Source organism: Anabrus simplex, chromosome X (assembly GCF_040414725.1).
Source record: "Anabrus simplex isolate iqAnaSimp1 chromosome X, ASM4041472v1, whole genome shotgun sequence".
NCBI classification, from domain to species: Eukaryota; Metazoa; Arthropoda; class Insecta; order Orthoptera; family Tettigoniidae; genus Anabrus; species Anabrus simplex.
The window spans coordinates 83,686,784-83,705,857 of NC_090279.1; the positions used below are offsets into that span (position 1 = coordinate 83,686,784).

At 38.0% G+C, this 19,074-nt stretch overlaps 1 protein-coding gene across 1 annotated transcript; it reads left to right on the plus strand.

The window, feature by feature from the left end:
• Nucleotides 1–366: 366 nt before the first annotated feature.
• On the plus strand, nucleotides 367–18,382 carry LOC136886220 (zinc finger protein OZF). Its single transcript, XM_067158960.2, has 5 exons — nucleotides 367–437; nucleotides 3,667–3,796; nucleotides 5,641–5,736; nucleotides 7,409–7,491; nucleotides 16,450–18,382. The coding sequence occupies exons 2-5, from the start codon at nucleotides 3,731–3,733 to the stop codon at nucleotides 17,183–17,185; spliced, it is 981 nt and encodes a 326-aa protein (XP_067015061.2). The 5' UTR covers nucleotides 367–437; nucleotides 3,667–3,730; the 3' UTR covers nucleotides 17,186–18,382.
• Nucleotides 18,383–19,074: the final 692 nt, after the last annotated feature.

Sequence of the window (19,074 nt, forward strand, 5' to 3'; positions counted from 1 at the left end):
TTTCTAATAAAATATTACTCGTATACTACTGTACAGTACACTACAATAATTTTAAACTACGTTCAGGCGCATCCTAATTACAATACCGGTACCATACGTCACTACTAAGCACAAACATAAAGATAAATTTCTCTCTTCAGTAAGTGTCTCATACTCTGTAGTTGTCACTAGTAATACACCCTTCCTAAATTCAGACTATTCTACCGACTGTTACAAATGAAATGTGTTCTTCAAGAGTTTGTTAAAGGTTGTTTTAAGTGATTAAACAACATTCAAATATCCGGTTTGGTTTCGAAGTGGCTTGTATGTTGTTATGAAAGATGCGTTTTAGCCAATCCTACAGCTTATTCCGTTAAGTGAGTTACGGATTTACTTCATTGAGGAATTTGTGATTTCTATCATTTTACGCTGTGTCCACAACCTCTAACCTTTTGTCGGTAATGTTCAAGTTCAATAATTTACTGTTGCTAAATTTATTGATCTCAATTGAGAATATTAGAGGTTAATATTAAGCTTTCTCAGTGTCAGCATTCTACATATTTTTAATTTTCGTAAATTGTATTTTTAATTAAGCATTAAAAATGAATGTGCATATAACTAGCTTGCTTGTTAGAAAACTCCCAGCCTATGCGTTGAAAGTGCCTGCAAGTTGTGTCTAGTAGCAATATATCGTATATCTTAATTTACTGGAATGAGGATTTTTTTCTGAAGAGCAACGCAGATGAATTTTAATTATTGTTTTGCTGTGTTATTTACCTCTGTGTGCAATTTTATAGTGAAGCTGTGAATGTTAAGTTGTTCTTTACACTGTATGCTGCGACATATGGTGGTACGGTTCAAAATCTTGAGATGTTTTCATTTAGGATATATGTATCTTGTTATATCAGTGTTGTTATGGAGATTCTTCTGTATCACATCGTTACCCCACAGCAGCTATATCCGGTATTTATTTGCCTACCTCTCTGATTTATTGGTTTTGTAAAAGATTTTCAGGGGCGAGAGGCGGTTAGTTTGCATGGGATCGAATCCTAGGATCTGCAGCCTTGAAAGACGTTTCCGTGGTTTCCCCATTTTATCATTAATTAACGTTAATTAATGCTGATGCGTACCTAAACTTATCCCTTTCCCTTGGAGTTATTAGTGCAATATTAAAGTGCTAGCAGGAATGGAAGAACAATCTTCAGGAAGAAATTCTGGCTGTGGAAACTGTAAAAGGTAGTTGCTTGAAAGTAAAGCAAATAACATATTGATAGAATAACCTGTGATGGCCAGAACAAGTAAACATGGCACACGACAGTAAGGATTGACTCAATTAGCCACGGTACGAAGCTTGTATTACCTGTAGAAGAAATTGTAGTATTAATTGTTAGTGCAGTATGATTACATTTACAGTAAAATATTACAAAGTGGCTAATGAACACCGCTATTGGTTGAAATGGATTCTCTGAGGCACTACTCAAGGTATTCAACATAGACAATTTTTGTACCACCTGGGGAACAATAAAAACTGCTAAACATTTAAACCAGTTGTTTGACATGGAACTCCCTACAAGGGAAACTCTCGTAAACACCACTCGGTTGTGTCATTAGATATGACATGCAAAGAAAAAAAAAAAGAAAGGACACTTAAATTAATGTTGGTGGCATTGTTCGATCAAATGAGCTATAGCAGCATTGGTTAAATTTTTGTCTACATTTCAACAGAATTTTCTTCATTTTCCATTTCCAGTTTACTGGTTTGAAATGTGAATCAACAACCTCTTCAGTTTTTCTCTCTCAACCACCCCCTTACTTCCTCGAATATTTTTTCTACTTTTACTACACTCTTCTCTCTACTCTCCTTACCGTATCCATTCACCCCTTTCTGGGCATTCTCTGATGTCTTTCTCCTATGACTTTCCCTGTATATACTTATTTTGGAACTCTATCCCCATCCATTTTCATCATGTTTCCATACTATTTTAGCTTACGGGTCTCTATCTTGCCTTTCAGTTCAGGGAATCCAATTCTCTCCCTGATTTCTATGTTTCTGACTTGATATCTTCATGCCCTCCCTATTATTTCTGTAAGGAATTTCACCTTGGCCTCTTGCATTCTGCTTTCATTATATTTTCTTGTTGTCCATGTGCCTGATGCATATGTCAAAATTGTTGTGTAATACATTGGGTGCAAAATTTTCTTGCATTCCGTTTGGACATCCCAGTTACAGACTATACATCTCACACATTGGTAAAACTCATTGGCTTGTTCAATTCTCTTTCCAATTTTTTAATTTATTTTCCCATCTTCTGCAATTATTCTCCCCGAATACTTGAAGCATTCCACAACTTATAGTTGTCTTCCTTTACTTCAATATTCCCACTTTCTTCTCTATTACCTCGCATCACCACTACTATCATACACTTTTCCACACTTATTTTCATTCCATATTCCTCTGTCTCCTGATTCCATACAGTATCTTGTTCTTGTACTTCCATTTCATCTTTTCCACATATTACTGTCTCATCTGAGATGCCTCCTTGGTTGCCATTTTTTCTTGTATAGTTTTGTGGATTTCATCCACGACCATAATGAAGATTGGCGGGGATAAAACACATCCTTTTTGAACTCCTGTTTCTACTTTGAACCAGTTTGTTTGTCCTGTCATAGTATTCATAACACCCTCTTATCGTTCATGGCTTTCATAATTGGTTCTTCTGCTCTCCCTGCCTTCTTTTTTATCAATGCATCCAAGACCACTTGCCATGCTACACTGATATATGCCTTCTCAATATCGATAAATATCATAACTGAATCCAGCCTAAATTCCCATCTGTTCTCCATCATGTTCTATAGATTCAACGGATTGAAAAATTTAGAAATAATATTTACACTGAGTACGGAGTACGACGCCATATGGAAGTGAAACATAAACATTAACTGGTGCCGAGAAAACAGCGTTGAATATTTGAAGGCCATGTTATCAGAAGTTCTTGAAAATCAGATTGATAATATATGTCTCAAATAAAGAGGTAGTGAATCAGCTTGATGAGAGGAGAATGGTTTGAGAGAATTTGATCCCGGGAATGAAAATCTTTATAGAACAAATTGGAAAGAACTGTGAACTTGTTAGGTTAGTTTTGAAGCTAATTGCAAAGGATAAAATTAGTAGGAAGATTCCAAGTTATAAACACAGGTGATCAGAGTGGTATACCAATGGAATAGTCACTGGAATTTCAAGAAGTGTTGTGCATTTCGATCACAAACGATGTACGTTGGATTTTTAACAAGAAAGGTCATCTTGTTGTGGTTTCAGTTCCATATAAAGCTGTATGTTATATAGCTATTTATATGATATAATGTGTCATGTAATATTAGGGGTCCTTTAACTATGATCTTGATATCGACAGATATGTTAACTTATATTTCCTATGGAAGTGATCACTGTTGTAGAAGTCATGCAAAACTGGAGGTCTTTAGCGTTGATCGAAGTATCAGTCATAGAAAACTGAGGTCCTATAGGTATGATCACAATATGGAGCCATGTAAAGTTTTGAGTTTTTCGGTATGATTAATATTGATGGTCATGTAAAATTGCATGTAAAACTTGGTGCTTACTCTGTTGAAAAACAACATAACTAGCAATGACATCAATAATGTAGTATAATTTTCTGGCTTATGTTTCAGTGTAAGGTCATTGGAAGTAATCAAAGACCTCAGTACATTGTAACTACTTCAGTTGGAGTGCGAAATGGACCTGGAAGTAAAGATCAAAGAGGAACCAGCCTGGCTTGAAGGAATAACAACTGCATCGGTTGTAAGTCTCATTCCAGATAACTTTATAGAGGTCAGAAATTAAACCTTAATAGCTGAATAAGTTTGGAGGGGGCATAATTTTCTGTGTGCTTCCTGATTATTAACACCAGCAGTCATCAATTTCTGAATGAGCATTTAGGCATAGTATGACTGTTTGATTTCTTTGTCTGAGAATACTCCACAGCACTCTACACAAAGCTGCCAACTCTTAGGAACTTAAGGTTGGGGATGGATTAGTCTGTACTTTTTACTGTCAGTATCAAAATTACTTTGTTTTAGGGGTTGCACCTCTTCTATTTTTCCTCTCTGATTATAATAGAGGATGGTTGGCCCATTGTATTTAAAAAAAAACTAAAATCCTCTAACTCTTGCTGCACCACCATTAGCACCACATGTTAAAAATTATTACTACTACCATAATTCATGTAGAAGAAGTTAAATTACAAATCTTTTGTTAGTGTTTTTGAGACTGGATGCACCAGTCTGCTAAACAAAATGTCAACACAGGTGTGACTATTCTGTGTTATCCTCACATCCACAATGTGCTGGTAGATATTATGTGTGTTAAGGAAAGAGAAGATTTGTCTATGGCATACAAGGGATAAAATAGCTCAAAATCTGAATGTACGTTCTCTCAAAGTAAGTATTTTGCTCAAGACGTTGAATTCATTTAGAAAGGCAGAATAGTGATTAGCTCATTTTATTCCTCAGATACAGGTAAGATTCTATGTTAAATAGAGAAACATGCCTAAAGGCTCTTAGAATGCATGATTTCTGAGAATAATTTCTTTAATATGTCCCTTCTTATTGGGCTCTGACACTTTAAGGACTTACGGCATATTAAACATTTTTTTTTTCTTTTCTGTTTGTCATTATTGTCATTGAATGGGTTAAGTCAGTATATTGTAGAACTTGATATATTAATTCACATTCATTAGTAAGTTAACTTATATTAGAATATAAGCTTTTGGTCACAGTCCTTCTCCCCAACCCTTTAGTGCTGGCAAGTTTTTATGAATCCAAGTGAGAAATTTAAATGTCTCATAGTATATCATAAAAGATCTTCTGAAACTGCAGATGTACACTCCAACACTGCTGACTCTCCACTGACAGTGTTCTTATCCCCACAGTTCTTCTAAAAACACTTCATAACATGTTTGTAGTAGTAAAATATTTCATTTGTGGTTGGTTTGACTTTGGGCTACATCACATCTTTTGCTGGTATATGACTGAAAAAAGCCTTCTTCTTTCATATTTATGTTTTTTATTTTACACTTAACTGTCCTAATGCTTTATGTAGTCCCTGTGATTTCAGCAAAACCAGAGTAGAGAATGTGATTCCATTATTTCACGTTATTTTTATCTGTATATAAACAAACTATGCTGAGAACAAAAAATTATTTAGAACAGTTGTAACACTTCTAATTGGTTCAAAGAACTTTTAAGATTTGATTTATATGATTGTACATATGAAAACAGTTCATACAATTTAGTGTTTATGCCTATAGTTGCTTCCTTCCAAATTCTGCACGAGATGGCCCCAATTCCATCCCTTGTAGTATATCTTCTGATATGGCTAGAAAATGTTTTTGCATGTTATATTTTGTTTTGTTCTCAGTCTCATTATTTCTGTGATGTAAGGAGTGAGCAAGAATTGTAACACCATTCTCAGTACAGCCTTTGGTTATAACAATCCTGTGCTGGTAGAAATCTTCCTTAAACATTAGTGAAATATCTGAAAATAATTGTAATACTGGAAATTAAAGAATGAACATGCTCATTTTTTTGTGGCTATATTTGTAGATGTGTGTTATGAGCATACCTAATATATCTTATTTTTCACAGGAAAATTTTGAACATGTATCAGAAGTGATAGCTCTGAAAGAAGAAGTTAAATCAGAGTTAGCAGAGCCAGGGTCATTGCAGGAAAACTATCTTGAGGTAATGTACATAATTTGATAAGCCATCGTCAGGTAATGGAAATGTTTATAAAATGGCTCAACACATACCAGGGTTTGATCCTTCATTTCAGTGACACTATGAGAGTATGAGACCGTCACCATTATTACTTGATTAGAGAACAGGAAATAATTCACAGAAACAGCTCCATTTCTTGTAGGTGTTTTCTGGCAAAAGAGTTGTGTTACAGAGATGTTGCAAAGTTTTGACTGGGAAGATGAGGAGAAAGGAGACTAGTTGTTCAGTTAAGCAGTATATTCTGAGATGTCATTGGAGAGATGACATGGTATGGCACTATTGGATTAATACATTTAAGTTGTGTTCTTTAAATGTAGGAAAGGTCACAACATGAAGATAAGTAGGAATTCAAGGGGACAAATTTTGGCAAATGTTCACTTATGGGAAGATGATTTAGTGATTGAAATAATTTACCAAGGGAGTTGTTTCATACATATCCACAATCTTTTGCTACATAAACAACCAAAGCCCTAAATGCTGTTGATTGATTGATTGATTGATTGATTGATTGATTGATGTTTTTGTCTTAATGTGATGTACAGAGAGGGACGATGGATTATTTCTATGGTTATGATTTAAGCGTTGTCCTCTTAATGAGAAAGTGGTAGCAATAATGTGTGATTATTTGATATTACAGTGAAGTGTTTTGTGAAAAAAAAGTATATAGGAACATGGAAATGAACAAAGAGGTGACAAGTCAAGTCATGTGTAGAAAGAAGGGAACAGGGGAATGTGAATGTAAGAGGATAAAGAAAATTGCTAGTCATTGTGGAAATAGGAATCAACAGAAAGAAAAAGAGAAGCATGAAATGGTATTGGGTAATGATTTGGAGATAGCAATTATTATTATTATTATTATTATGATTATTTATGTATTTATTTATTTTCCTTATATTGTACATATACACATAGACGGAAGTGCCTCCATCCCCACATGTATTTGTACATATGCTCTGCTGAATATTCACACAAGTGTAGGTAATTGTTAATTTTTATATTTACGAATGTTCCTCCTTTTTTATTGCTCCCTTGTGTACTGCTATCCTACAGTGTGTTCCTTTTCATGTTCTTATCTCTCTTATCAGTTATCCGAAAAGCAGTGGAAAGGGACTAGGGTTAAGATGCAGCAGGTCATTATGCAAGTTAGGTTAAAAAAATGCTGTGTAAATTTTATTCTAATAGGGGTTGTGTAGTATAATTTTTAGTAATTCCACATGTTGTATATGAGTTGAATATGTTTGTATATACAGAAGATATTGTGAGTAGAATTTTATAAATAATATAAATTCACTAAGGATGAGCTTTTTGTGTGATAGAAAAAATTCGGTATAAATTGTATATATTTTATATTGTATATATTTTACGAAATGGTCTTCTTCTCTGTACATTTAATATTTAGTGCTTGATAATAATGTATTGTTATGTACCATTTGCCGCCAAAGTAGACTCCTCTTTTGCATTTAAAGTGATTTTGATATGATTGTTCCTTTCCATTCTTATATTTTTAAAATGGGAGATAAACTAATTATACTCTTTTTCTGCCACTATGAAATTTTTCTCAGCTATTTCTTGTTTAGGCCTATATATTTTTGTTCCCTTACATCTTAATTCTACTTTTCTTATTTCTTGCTTATAGCCTTCTAAAGATATTAAGGAGGAGATATTCATAGAAGAACATACCGATGATCAGCTGTTGGCATACATCAAAGAAGAAATGAAGTATGTACACTATAAAGCCTTTAAAATATGGAATATGTTTTAACTATTCACAGTTGTGTTAAGTAGTGGTTGGTTTATCTCCAAAAACTGGCCTTTTTCATCAGTTTAATCCTTTCTTTACAAGGTTACATTTAAACAATAATATCTTAAAATTCTGTTATTTAAAATTATCTACAAATTCAGGAACTTTAAGATCATATTTAATGTTCTGTCATGTAGTTGTATTGAATATATATCTACAAAAGGAATCTCTGGTAAAGATAGACATTTTTGAAGTGTATTGATTTACAATACATTTAAGGAACCATGAAAACTGTGTTCTTTCTTTAACGGTCACTGCATCATTTGCTCTTCACATTCTTATCATCTGAAATGCCATGTGAAACTATTACCTCCAGATATTCTCGGTAATTTTGTACATTCGTACCAACAGTGACATGCAGAAAAAGCCATGTTTGTAGATTATGAAATTAATCTAAAAATTCGAAATTTTTAAGTTTTATGTACATTGTAAACAATATAATAATTTCAAAATAACATAATTAGGTTCATTAATCAATAATATGTTGGCTGACTTCAATAGTGCAATAGCTCAAAGAATGTTATATTTAAATTATTTATTTGGTTAGATTCCTATTTTTAATGATTTTTCTGTTCTCTTTTGTGTTAAGTCAGATTTGTCTATTTTTGGACGCCAAACCAGATAATGTGCTGTAGAAATGAAATGTTCAGATAAGTAGTGCTACATCTTAGATATCACAGTCTTCAAATAAAACTTTCTCATTGTTGTAAGCTTAAAAAAAATCATGGTATTGAACTTATGTTTGTTCCAGTTTTGTGGTCACACTTGATGATTGTTGCCAATTCCCACTTTTCATTTTAGTGCTCATTGTCAGTTAATTGCTTGTAATGTGTTAATTGTAAGCACATTTACACAATTAGTATAAACTAATAAAATGGACAGCTACAAGTGAAGTTTTCAAGTCTTGCAGGTTGTCTAAAAAAATTTCAGGATTCCTCAAGTAAGTGAATTTATAAACTCGTAAAAGTAAGGTAAATAATAATGTAATGATATAATAATATTATTATTTCAAAAGTGTAATTTTTATCACTGACATTACAAAGTCGCACAAGTGTGTATCATGTTTTCAAACATTTAATGCAGTAGTTACTTTTGAAGTGTAGGTGTGCCATTGGACTACTTGCTAATTAATTTTTGGCTGCCATGCCTTTGTTGGTTACTGTGTGAAACGATCTTCGATAATCCCTGGGAAATGCTTGTATAATCTCGGATTGGTGCTATTATCAGATAAAAAATTAGATGTATGGCTTTTCCAGCGTTTGCTCTATTAACGAGCGTTTCGTCTTGGGTCTGACACTAGACTTTTCAGAGTGGGGTGTGTCAGACCCTACCCACTGACGCTGGGGTGTATGCAGGTGAACTTATCAGAAGCCCATTTAAGGGGCACAGTCTGACAACTGCATACGGGAGATAAAATTCCACAATGGAATTAATGCCCGCCTAACAATTCCGAATGGAAATTTTAAGTTCCCATGGAGGGAATTAGATATTTATCTACCAATACAGCATATCAAAAATCAGATAAATATTATATGTAGGGCAATTCCGGCGTTTGCTCTATTAATCAGCGTATCGTCTTAGGTCTGACACTAGACTCTTCAGAGTGGGATGTGTCAGACCCTACCCACTGACGCTGGGGTGTATGCAGGTGAACTTATCAGAAGCCCATTTAAGAGGCACAGTCTGACAACTGCATACGGGAGATAAAACTTCACAATGGAATTAATGCCCGTCTAGCAATTCCGAATGGAAATTCTAAGTTCCCATGGAGGGAATTAGATATTTTTCCACCAATAGAGCATATCAACGTCAGATAAAAAATTATATGTATGGCTTTTTCGGTGTTTGCTCTATTAACCAGCGTTTCGTTTTAGGCCTGACACTAGACTCTTCAGAGTTGGATGCGTCAGACCCTACCAACTGACGCTCGGGTGTATGCAGGTGAACTTATGAGAAGCCCATTTAAGAGGTACAGTCCGACAACTTCATGTGGGAGATAAAACTCCACAATGGAATTGATGCCCCCCTAGCAATTCCGAATGGAAATTCTACGTTCCCATGTAGGGCATTAGATATTTTTCCACCAATAGAGCATATCAACATCAGATAAAAAATGATATGTATGGCTTTTTCGGCGTTTGCTCTATTAACCAGCGTTTCGTTTTAGGTCTGACACTAGACTCTTCAGAGTGGGATGTGTCAGACCCTACCAACTGACACTCAGGTGTATGCAGGTGAACTTATCAGAAGCCCATTTAAGAGGCACAGTCCGACAACTGCATGCAGGAGATAAAACTCCACAATGGAATTGATGCCCCCCTAGCAATTCTGAATGGAAATTCTATGTTCCCATGGAGGGCATTAGATATTTTTTCACCAATAGAGCATATCAACGTCAGATAAATTATATGTATGGCTTTTCCGGCGTTTGCTCTAGTAACCAGCGTTTCGTCTTAGGTCTGACACTAGACTCTTCAGATTTGGATGTGTCAGACCCTACCCACTGACCCTGGGGTGTATGAAGGTGAACTTATCAAAAGCCTATTTAAGAGGCACAGTCTGACAACTGTATATGGGAGATAAAACTCCACAATGGAATTGGTAGAAAAATATCTAATTCCCTCCATGGGAACTTAGAATTTCCATTTGGTGCTATTAACCGAGCCCTTGTATCGGTAGTTCCTGCAATGGCTAGTCATAGCCTGAGGTTTGACTTTAAACCAGATTAGTGATGAAAACTATTATTCTGGAAGGTTTATTTTTTTTTGTGGGTGGTTGGAGTCTTTTCGACTGTCATGTGACGCATTGACTTGTTCCTACTCTACATTCACAACTAGTAGCAAGAAATATTCATTTCAGTCCTCAGAACTGCCCAGTAACAGATTACACACTCTCATTAGTAAGAGTAGTACCATGCACACAACTGAAAATCACCCAAATACGTCAACTCTTTGGGATTCTAATTCTGCTGTTTCTTCGTAATTCATGTGTAAGAGGACATGATACGCTACGTTAGAGGACAGTAATATATTATGACCACCAATAACAATGTTTCTTATGAATGTTTTTCATACACAAAATGCATATTTCTATTTTTGTATGGAGTTTAAATTGGCTTTCTTCCTCCTAAACATATCTTGTGCAGAGCCACTCTCGAACCAGCAAAGCGACAAGCCATTAATGTCTATTTTTTTTCCTTGGTACTCTATATAAGGCAGGGATCTGTCTATTGTCTACGTAGCTTAGTCCATTATATATCACAGATTTTAGATGCTTCTGAAGGATTCAGTCAGCCGGATCTTAATCTATTGCTTCCCACTTTGTTTTATATCTCACCTCAGGTGCTATGTCGTACTGACTCTCATTTCAGAAGTCTACAAATATCATGCAGCGACTTTATTGAATTCTTTTAAAATGTATGAATGATTTGCCATGTCAGTTTGGTACTTAATTCCATAAGAACAGGTTTTTGAGATTTGTAAAATTCCCTAAATGCTGACTTGTGGAAAGGCACATATTTCTGAGCTTACCAATTAGTGATGGTATTACCTTCTATTTGTTGAGAGACACATCGCCCTGAGCTAAACAATTAGTGATGAGGCTAACTTGCGTTTGTGTAGACACACATGGTCCTAAATTAATCACTTAGTGATGGGGTTTCCTTCCACTTGTAGAATGTCGAGTGCCTTACAGTCCTGAGCTGACCACTTTATGCCACACCTCCATTTTCCTGATATTTATAGGAATGATCGGGGTAAAACTATCTAATTGATAATTCTGATCGTCTGCTATCTATGACGGATGTAAGCAGAAATATGAATTGCAAAATTCCCTTCAGGCTAGTATACACTGACGGACGGCCCTCTTGGTGGTACTCGTAGAATTTCACCAGATACTCAAACTGTCACTCCCAAATAATACAGATAATCCTGAAATTTTTATTTTGTTGAGTTATATATTTTTCTTTATAATGCATTTAGGAGTCACATAAACACGAAATCCAGAAGTGTTCTTCCATTCAAACACTATTTTGTGAAAATAAATCCTTATAGGTATTGGACATAGGCTTTAGGGGGAGAATTTGGACATACTAAGTTTAATGATAGGATGTGAAAATTATTCATTATATCTCATTTTTATAACAAAATATTCATCAATCTGCTTCTTGTTATTCTGCTTCGTTAGTGTTTATCCTGCCTGGTGGCAGGGATCGGTGTTGTGATTCATTGTCTCCAGTTATTTCGGTCTTGGGCCATGTCTGTGTGTAGTCTTACAGGTTTCAGTTCGTTGGGTAATTTATCTGCCCTATGCTGTCTTGTTCGTCGCTTGTGCCTCTCTTCCCTGACTTTCTGTGTATGCGCTGACTTTCGCAAGGAGACCCGTTGTCCGTTCTCCAGTTCAGCCAGGCTTAGTATATCCTTAAGTTGAATTCATCAGCAACTTAGCCATCATCAGAGATTGTGGAGCCATGATACTTAAATTTCTCTACTCATGCTATAACTTCACCGTCAACATGCATGGCTCCAACTTTTCGACCATGTAATGTCCGGTTTCTGTCTTCTTTTTGTTGAGGCGCGTGACCTATTTCGCTAGTCGATTGTTCCAGTCTTGTGTTTGAAGCTGGAGATCAAGCTTATTCTCTGCAGCCAAAGTGACATCATTTGCAAAGGGAAATGTCCATGGTATTGGTCTGTGCAGGTCTGATGTTATGGTGCCCATCACAAGAATGAACAGCAGTGGTGATAGGGCAGGGCCTTGATGGACTCATAAAGTTATGCGGAATTTATTAGATGCTCCTGCTCCTGCTTGAACATAACTCTTTGGTTCTTTGTAGAGCAATTATACCCTCGCAACAAGGTACTCTGGAATGTGACGTTCTTGTAGAGCTAACTAATTATGTTATGAGGTACCCAATGGAAGGCCTTCTCAAGGTCCAGAAAGTCATGATGAAGCTTCTTATTCTTTACACAATGTCTCTCAAGTAACAGCCCGCAGCGTGGGTTGCTACTGTTGCGCCACTTTTTTTTTACAAATCCGGCTTGGCTTGTAGGTTTGGATAAATCGGTAATCCTTTTGTCGATGATTTTTTCGAAATATCTCATTGTGTGGCTCAGAAGTATGATCGGGTGGTAATTAGAAAAATCGGTTGGGCTTTCCTTATTTTGGAATTGATACTGCATTGCCAGTCTGTTGCCTTTGGACCTTCTTTGTTGTTCTGATTCGAAAGCTTGCTTTAGCAACGGTGCTACATACCCCATTGAGAGAAACAAATCTATGCCACAAAATAATGTGGAGAGATGACTTCTCCTACTTTCATTTTTTTCAGCATAGCCTGGACTTCGGTGTCGTCAATTTCCTACATTGGGCCGTCAACAGCAGAGGTGCCCAGGCCAGTTTGTGGAACGGAAATTCCAAGATTGAATTTTTGTCAAAATAATTCTGCCAGCATCCTCGCGCTTCCTGCCAGTCAAGTAGCATATTGTCTCTTTCCTCATTGATGCCGTAAAAACGATGGACTTCTTCCGGTTTGCGATGCATCAGTTTGCCTAGCCGTTAAATATTCCGCTCATTTTCGTCCGTGGCAAGTTTTACATATAGACCTGCTTTCCGGTTTCCTTTTGTTACAGCAATGACCTCCTTCACTTTACTAGTGGCTGCTTGGTAGGCATTCCAACGAGCAAGAAACTCGTGGTACACCTGTTTCTTCAACCATATTGCATACTTAACATCGTCATCCCGAAGCCACATGTCATAGTTAATCCTTCGTTGTCATCGCCCTGACGTAGTTGTTCCAAGAACAGAGCTTGCGGCTTCTTCCAGTTTAATCCGGCTCACTTCAAATATGGTGATTTGTGTCATTGTAACTTTGGCAACAATGTTGGCCTACTTCAGGCTCCCGATTTGATCCCATTTGGTCCATTTCCTGTGAAGTATTGAGCTCTTGGTGGCTTTATCCGCAGCATACAGATGACTGGTCGATGTTGCGTCGCAACGGTCTCGTAATGAACAACTGTTGTCTTTAGGACATCTCTGTGAAATTCCTTTGTCTCAAAAGGATGTAATCAGGATGGGAGCCACTGTAGTACGTGACTAGGTGAATATCACGCTTTTTGAACCATGTGTTCGCAATGATCAGTTTCTGCATAATCGGGAATTTGTTGGCCATCGTCGTTCTTCCATGGACTGTGTGTTCTTCTTTCCTCCGTCCGACACGTCCATTCAGATCACCGGCAACGATATAGTCAACGGTCTTTTTGTCAGGCAGTGCCCAGACCAGTTTGTGGAACGTTCCACTGAAAAAGTAGCATTTACTTCTCTCCCCCAATGTGTGCGAGTTACATCAAGCGATTGTTGTACTTTTGCACCTCGGAGACCGAAACGTCAAATTATGCTGATATAACAGTGCCAACACCATTAGTTTTTCTTCGGCTTCCATTGTACATTATTAGTAACCGCACCCAATTTTTGCATGACTTGTCTCCACACCATCTCTTTTCCTGCACATCACAGATGCCTATATGCCTTCTCTGAAGTGCTGTGGGTAATTTGCTACTTCATCCTGACATAGTTCACTGATGCGATACAGAATGGGGGTACTCGCTTGCTTAGCCCTCACAGCCCGTGCGACGGCAACCCTTGCATCTTTTAATGTTGACTCGGCCCTGCCAGCACGCTTCCCTTCCCGAGGAGCCCTAACCTTGGTTTGGATTCCATGAGACATATTTCCGTAATCATGTGACGGAATTATTTTACGGCAGGCTTGTCTTGAAGCATTTTGGAGCTCATGACACCAGGTCGTTACGCCGCTCCGGACATGGGGAACAGCTCCCTTTTTCAGCCGCTTCTCTAGAGATAAAACACTACGTTCCTTTGTGCATTGACTTCCAGAAAGGTAGAGTACCCCTCCTGGCAACTGCTTCGTACCGAAGGTCTCCCTCTCCACCAAAATTGCCATTAAAGACTTTGTGGGTGTTTGGTCCGCGAGAGCTAATTTATTTTGTTCAAGTCTGCCGGCATGCCACTGGGGAACCTGTATTCGTTACCTGGGATGCGCTACGTGTTACAGCAATATAGTTGCTTCATGGGGAATATTTATCAATGCAAAATAAAGTACCATTTTACTGAAAAACTAATTGTGATCCTGATAAATCTCTTATCACAAAAATCACGTAATCACGCAAAGAAGAATGGCCACTGAATTTTGCACCTTTTGCTTGGCGTGATATGCCACAAAACGTATGACATATACTCCAGTGTTGTATTTTCTGCCCCATGTTGTCTAGTGTTGTCAACATATATATCTTGTGTGAAAATCAAGATGTCTGGCCTGTCGTATCTGGAACCAATGTCCCCCTTTTTTGTTGCCCAATTATTTTCTCCTCAGAATGCAGTAGCAACACCTGGTCAAGCCTCCCATTACTTTGCTTGTGAGTAAATTATGCATTCGACTGGGCCATGTGAATTCAGTGCGTACAGCATGAAATGGCAAGTACCAATTCATTTTACAATATATTTTGGTCTGCGTGATTGACAGTTCCCATCTGCCTGTTGTAAGCAGATCTCACCTTTAACCAAGAAATTTGTATTACTCTCTCTTCTTTCCTAGAATATCTAGAACCATTTGGCGATGGGGAGACAGGCATGGACTTGCATGCTATCCAACTATGTTATCAATGCACTAAAATAATCACGTTGTAATTGATATTTTGAAATAAAAGTAATCTCATTCCTTCAGTTACATAGCAGCAATTCATTGTCCCAATATATTGAGTTTTGGCTCAACACCTTGATTTTCATGCTCCTTCTAACCGTAGTGTTTAAGGGACACTTGTAAGATTATTCAAGGACATGATAGCTTGCATTGGGTTCGAATTCAGGATATCAGGACATTGTAATAAAACACTACTACCAAAGCCATATTCTATGTCACTTTCACAATGTCTATGACAGCAGTGTCTGGAGGAGAACAGAAAGTGTCGGTGTTATGGAGAGAGCTATTATCTGCTTCTTATATTTCACCTTTTCAGGGATTTCATCAGGATTAGTTGTTTCCATGTTGCATACGGCCTCTTTTAAAGACAGCATTTAAGTCATAGGCTGATGTAATACATGGTAGTACGTATGAATTTCCTTGGATAAACCCACCGTCCTATATGTAGGTTGGCTGTTTTTGAATGCACATCAAATCTACATAATTAGAAATAACCACACTGTGATGTAATAGCATGTTACACTGATATGATAACAATGTACAAGTACTATATATATATTTGCATGACATTAAATAACATTCATAAAATGCTAGCCATGGTTTAGCAAATCTTGCTGACTGTCGGCAAACATTGTTCTCAAATACATTAATATCTGCAACATTGAGATTCTCCCAGACAGTCTCAACAACAAGGGCTTTTACATAAATTATTACTTGCCTGCCACAAAGTGCAGAGTGTTTGAACAATATCAAAACTCCAAAGCATACACCAACCTTTGCGTAGGACAACAGACATATTCGGATTTCAATAGATAAATGTGTGACGGATTAAAGAGCTTGTATTACACCTTTTGGTCTGACAACTTCTCATACATTCTTTAAACGAGTTTGTCTGTTAACTCGTACATTCCTAAATCGTCAGAATTTTCTTGCGCATGATATTAATTCTGGAGAAAAGACGCAACACATCCTCGTAACAAGGAAAAACTTTTGAAATTTAAGTCTACACTCTGAGTTTGAGTTTAGATATGATGATCATGAGTAACGAGCTCTCTGCATGGGGTATCAGTCAGTGGAATGTTCAGGAGGAATCCCTTTGTGTGAGAGTTGTAGTGGAGTTGGCTGTTGGAACTATTGGTCACGTGGTTTTAATTTGTCTCTGTAGATCGAGATCCTCCAAGGTGAGCTACGCAGATCATCAACCTACGGATGGCGGTGAACCTTGTTGTAGGTGCAGTGTGTGCGGTAAAATCCTGGCCGGTAAGTTGGGCCTCTTGCGACATCTGAAGGGACACAAGTATAATCGTCCCTTCAAGACCGATCACTGTCGTAAGCTGTTCGGTGGCGGAAGGTCCTTGTCGGAACACCTAACGATCCACCCGCCTCTAGTTTGCGAATTTTGCCATAAATGCTTTCCAAAGCGGAACATGCTGACAGAGCACATCCGGTCTCATAAAGGAAGTAAGTCAAATTGTGGCAAATCATTCAACATCAAATCTACCCTAGCAGTTGAAATGGGCACTCACAGAGGCGGGAATCCGTACTGGTGTAATGTTTGTGGCAAATCCTTCATTCAGAAAGGTATCCTAACAAGACACATGTCGACACACACAGGCGAGAAGCCATTTGCCTGCCTTGTGTGTGGCAAGTCATTCAGCAGGAAATTCCACCTAGAACGTCACATGCGGTCTCACAAAAGGAAGAAACATTACTGTTGTAGTATCTGTAGGAAGTTCTTCACTGAGAAAAGGGCCATCTCGCAACATATGCGTATTCATACAAGCGAGAAGTCGTACTGTTGCGAAATCTGTGGCAAGTTATTCAGCAGGAAACCCGACGTAGCACGTCACATGAAGACACACGCAGTCCGCGAGCTCACTTCATCCATAAATGCATCGTAGCAAGACACATGCGGACTCACAAGGGCGAATGGCTACAACTTACTGTATCTCTAGAAAACACTTCGCCGGTAGAATCGCACTTATGAAACGCTTACAGACTGTGTGTGGCAAGTCTTCAGCCAGAAAATCAATCTAACAGCTCAGATAGGTACAGGAGTGCTCAGTAATGCTATAAAATGTTAAGAGAGTCATGTAACTTAATCAGGCACAAGTGCACCACACTAGAGGAATGCCGCACTCCTTCGTGTTTTGTGGCAAATCGTCCGCACGCAGCACCACGTTGTCGGTGCACACGGGCGAGACGGCGAACGAGTGTTACGTTAAGCCGGGATGGAGCCGCACGTGATTTTATTTTAATGTTATATTTCTTTACGTCCCACTAACTACTGCACGAGAGTTCGGAGTTCCACAAAACCTTCTCCAATTCTGAAGATGTATCCAGGCACATGCCATAACACACAGCAGAGGAATACTAAGTTCTTCAGGCAGACTGGCACCTTCTCCGCACACCCCATGATGTATACAGGATTGCGGTCCACCCCTTTGTTCCATTTTATCTGAGATACATTTTTCAGGGTAACATAATGTCAGGTCCGTGTGTGAAAGGATCAAAGGACATTTCGTGAGTTATCTCCTCATCAATCACAGATATATGACAACCGCTTGTTCTCAGCCTTGGACGACCCTTTTTCTGTTTTCGGACTTCGGTAGAAGTGTGCTCAGTAACACCCATTGAGGAGCCGTCCAGTTGCGAGGATAAGAAATAATCCGGATGAACGCAGAAAAATCTTACGACTAAGACAAGTTGTAAAAGACTAGAAGCGCAGGAAAAAAAATTAAAACGTTTGAATAAACAATTCAAGAGAATATGTAAGTGCCGAATCAAGTTATAATAGGGTATGTACCGAGCTCGATAGCTGCAGTCGCTGAAGTGCGGCCAGTAACCAGTAATCGGGTGATAGTTGGTTCTAGCCCCACTGTCAGCAACCCTGAAGATTTTTTTCCGTGGTTTCCCATTTTCACACCAGGCATATGCTGGGGCTCTACCTTAATTAATGCCACGGCCACTTCCTTCCAAGTCCTAGGCCTTTCCTATCCCATCGTCGCCATAAGATGGTGCGACGTAAAGCAAATAGAAAAAATAGGGTATGCAATTTTTAAGTTCAACATCAGTGCCCATAGCTATTCATGAAGATCACGTAGTTCTCGAAGAGGCACCTGTAAGTAAGGACTCGTATGTCGAAAGCTGCTGAATAATCGCGCTTAAGTTTGTCCATTTTTACCTGGTGGCAGAGAATTGGCCACTCGCTTTTCTGTAATGAAACCACAAAAAGTCACTAAAATCTCTTATATCTCAACGAGCAAGTGTTGCAAGATACATACAAAGTGTTGAATCCTTTTCCCCGTGTCAGAGTGATATTTGCCTGTTCCAGGTCTTCAACATTAATTGTTAACTCTTGTGTTTCAGGGGGTGTTACTGGCTCTTTGTCACTTCCAGACATGACTATCGGTTATCAAGTCCTACTTAAATTAAAAGCATACATAATCTGACTATGTTTATTCAGTCAAAAACAATGAAATGTAATGGCGGGTGTGATTACAAATATGGCCATAAACTGCTGGCTGTGGTCAATGGCCTTAATATAATGCTGCGGCTGGACGTTTGAAATTAATATACACCACAAAAGAAAGCTTGAAGGGCTATTTACCGAAAACCACTTTTTGGTTAAGTAAAAAACAACATGAGATTCAATCTGCTCGGCTCCATAAACAACTGTGTGTTATGCTTGCGATTTCTCGAACGTCTAAATATCAGGCAATGATCTCCAGGCCTTTTTTTTTATTTAGGCTGTTCACTAACTGACCATCAGCATAGGACGAGTTACCTG

What these genes read in the sequence shown, in the direction of transcription:
- LOC136886220 (XM_067158960.2), top strand. Translation starts at nt 3,731, where the DNA reads ATGGACCTGGAAGTAAAGATCAAAGAGGAACCAGCCTGGCTTGAAGGA. An exon ending in TGCAGGAAAACTATCTTGAG is followed by an intron (nt 5,737 to 7,408) that starts GTAATGTACATA and finishes TCTTGCTTATAG; the next exon opens with CCTTCTAAAGATATTAAGGA. An exon ending in TACATCAAAGAAGAAATGAA is followed by an intron (nt 7,492 to 16,449) that starts GTATGTACACTA and finishes TTGTCTCTGTAG; the next exon opens with ATCGAGATCCTCCAAGGTGA.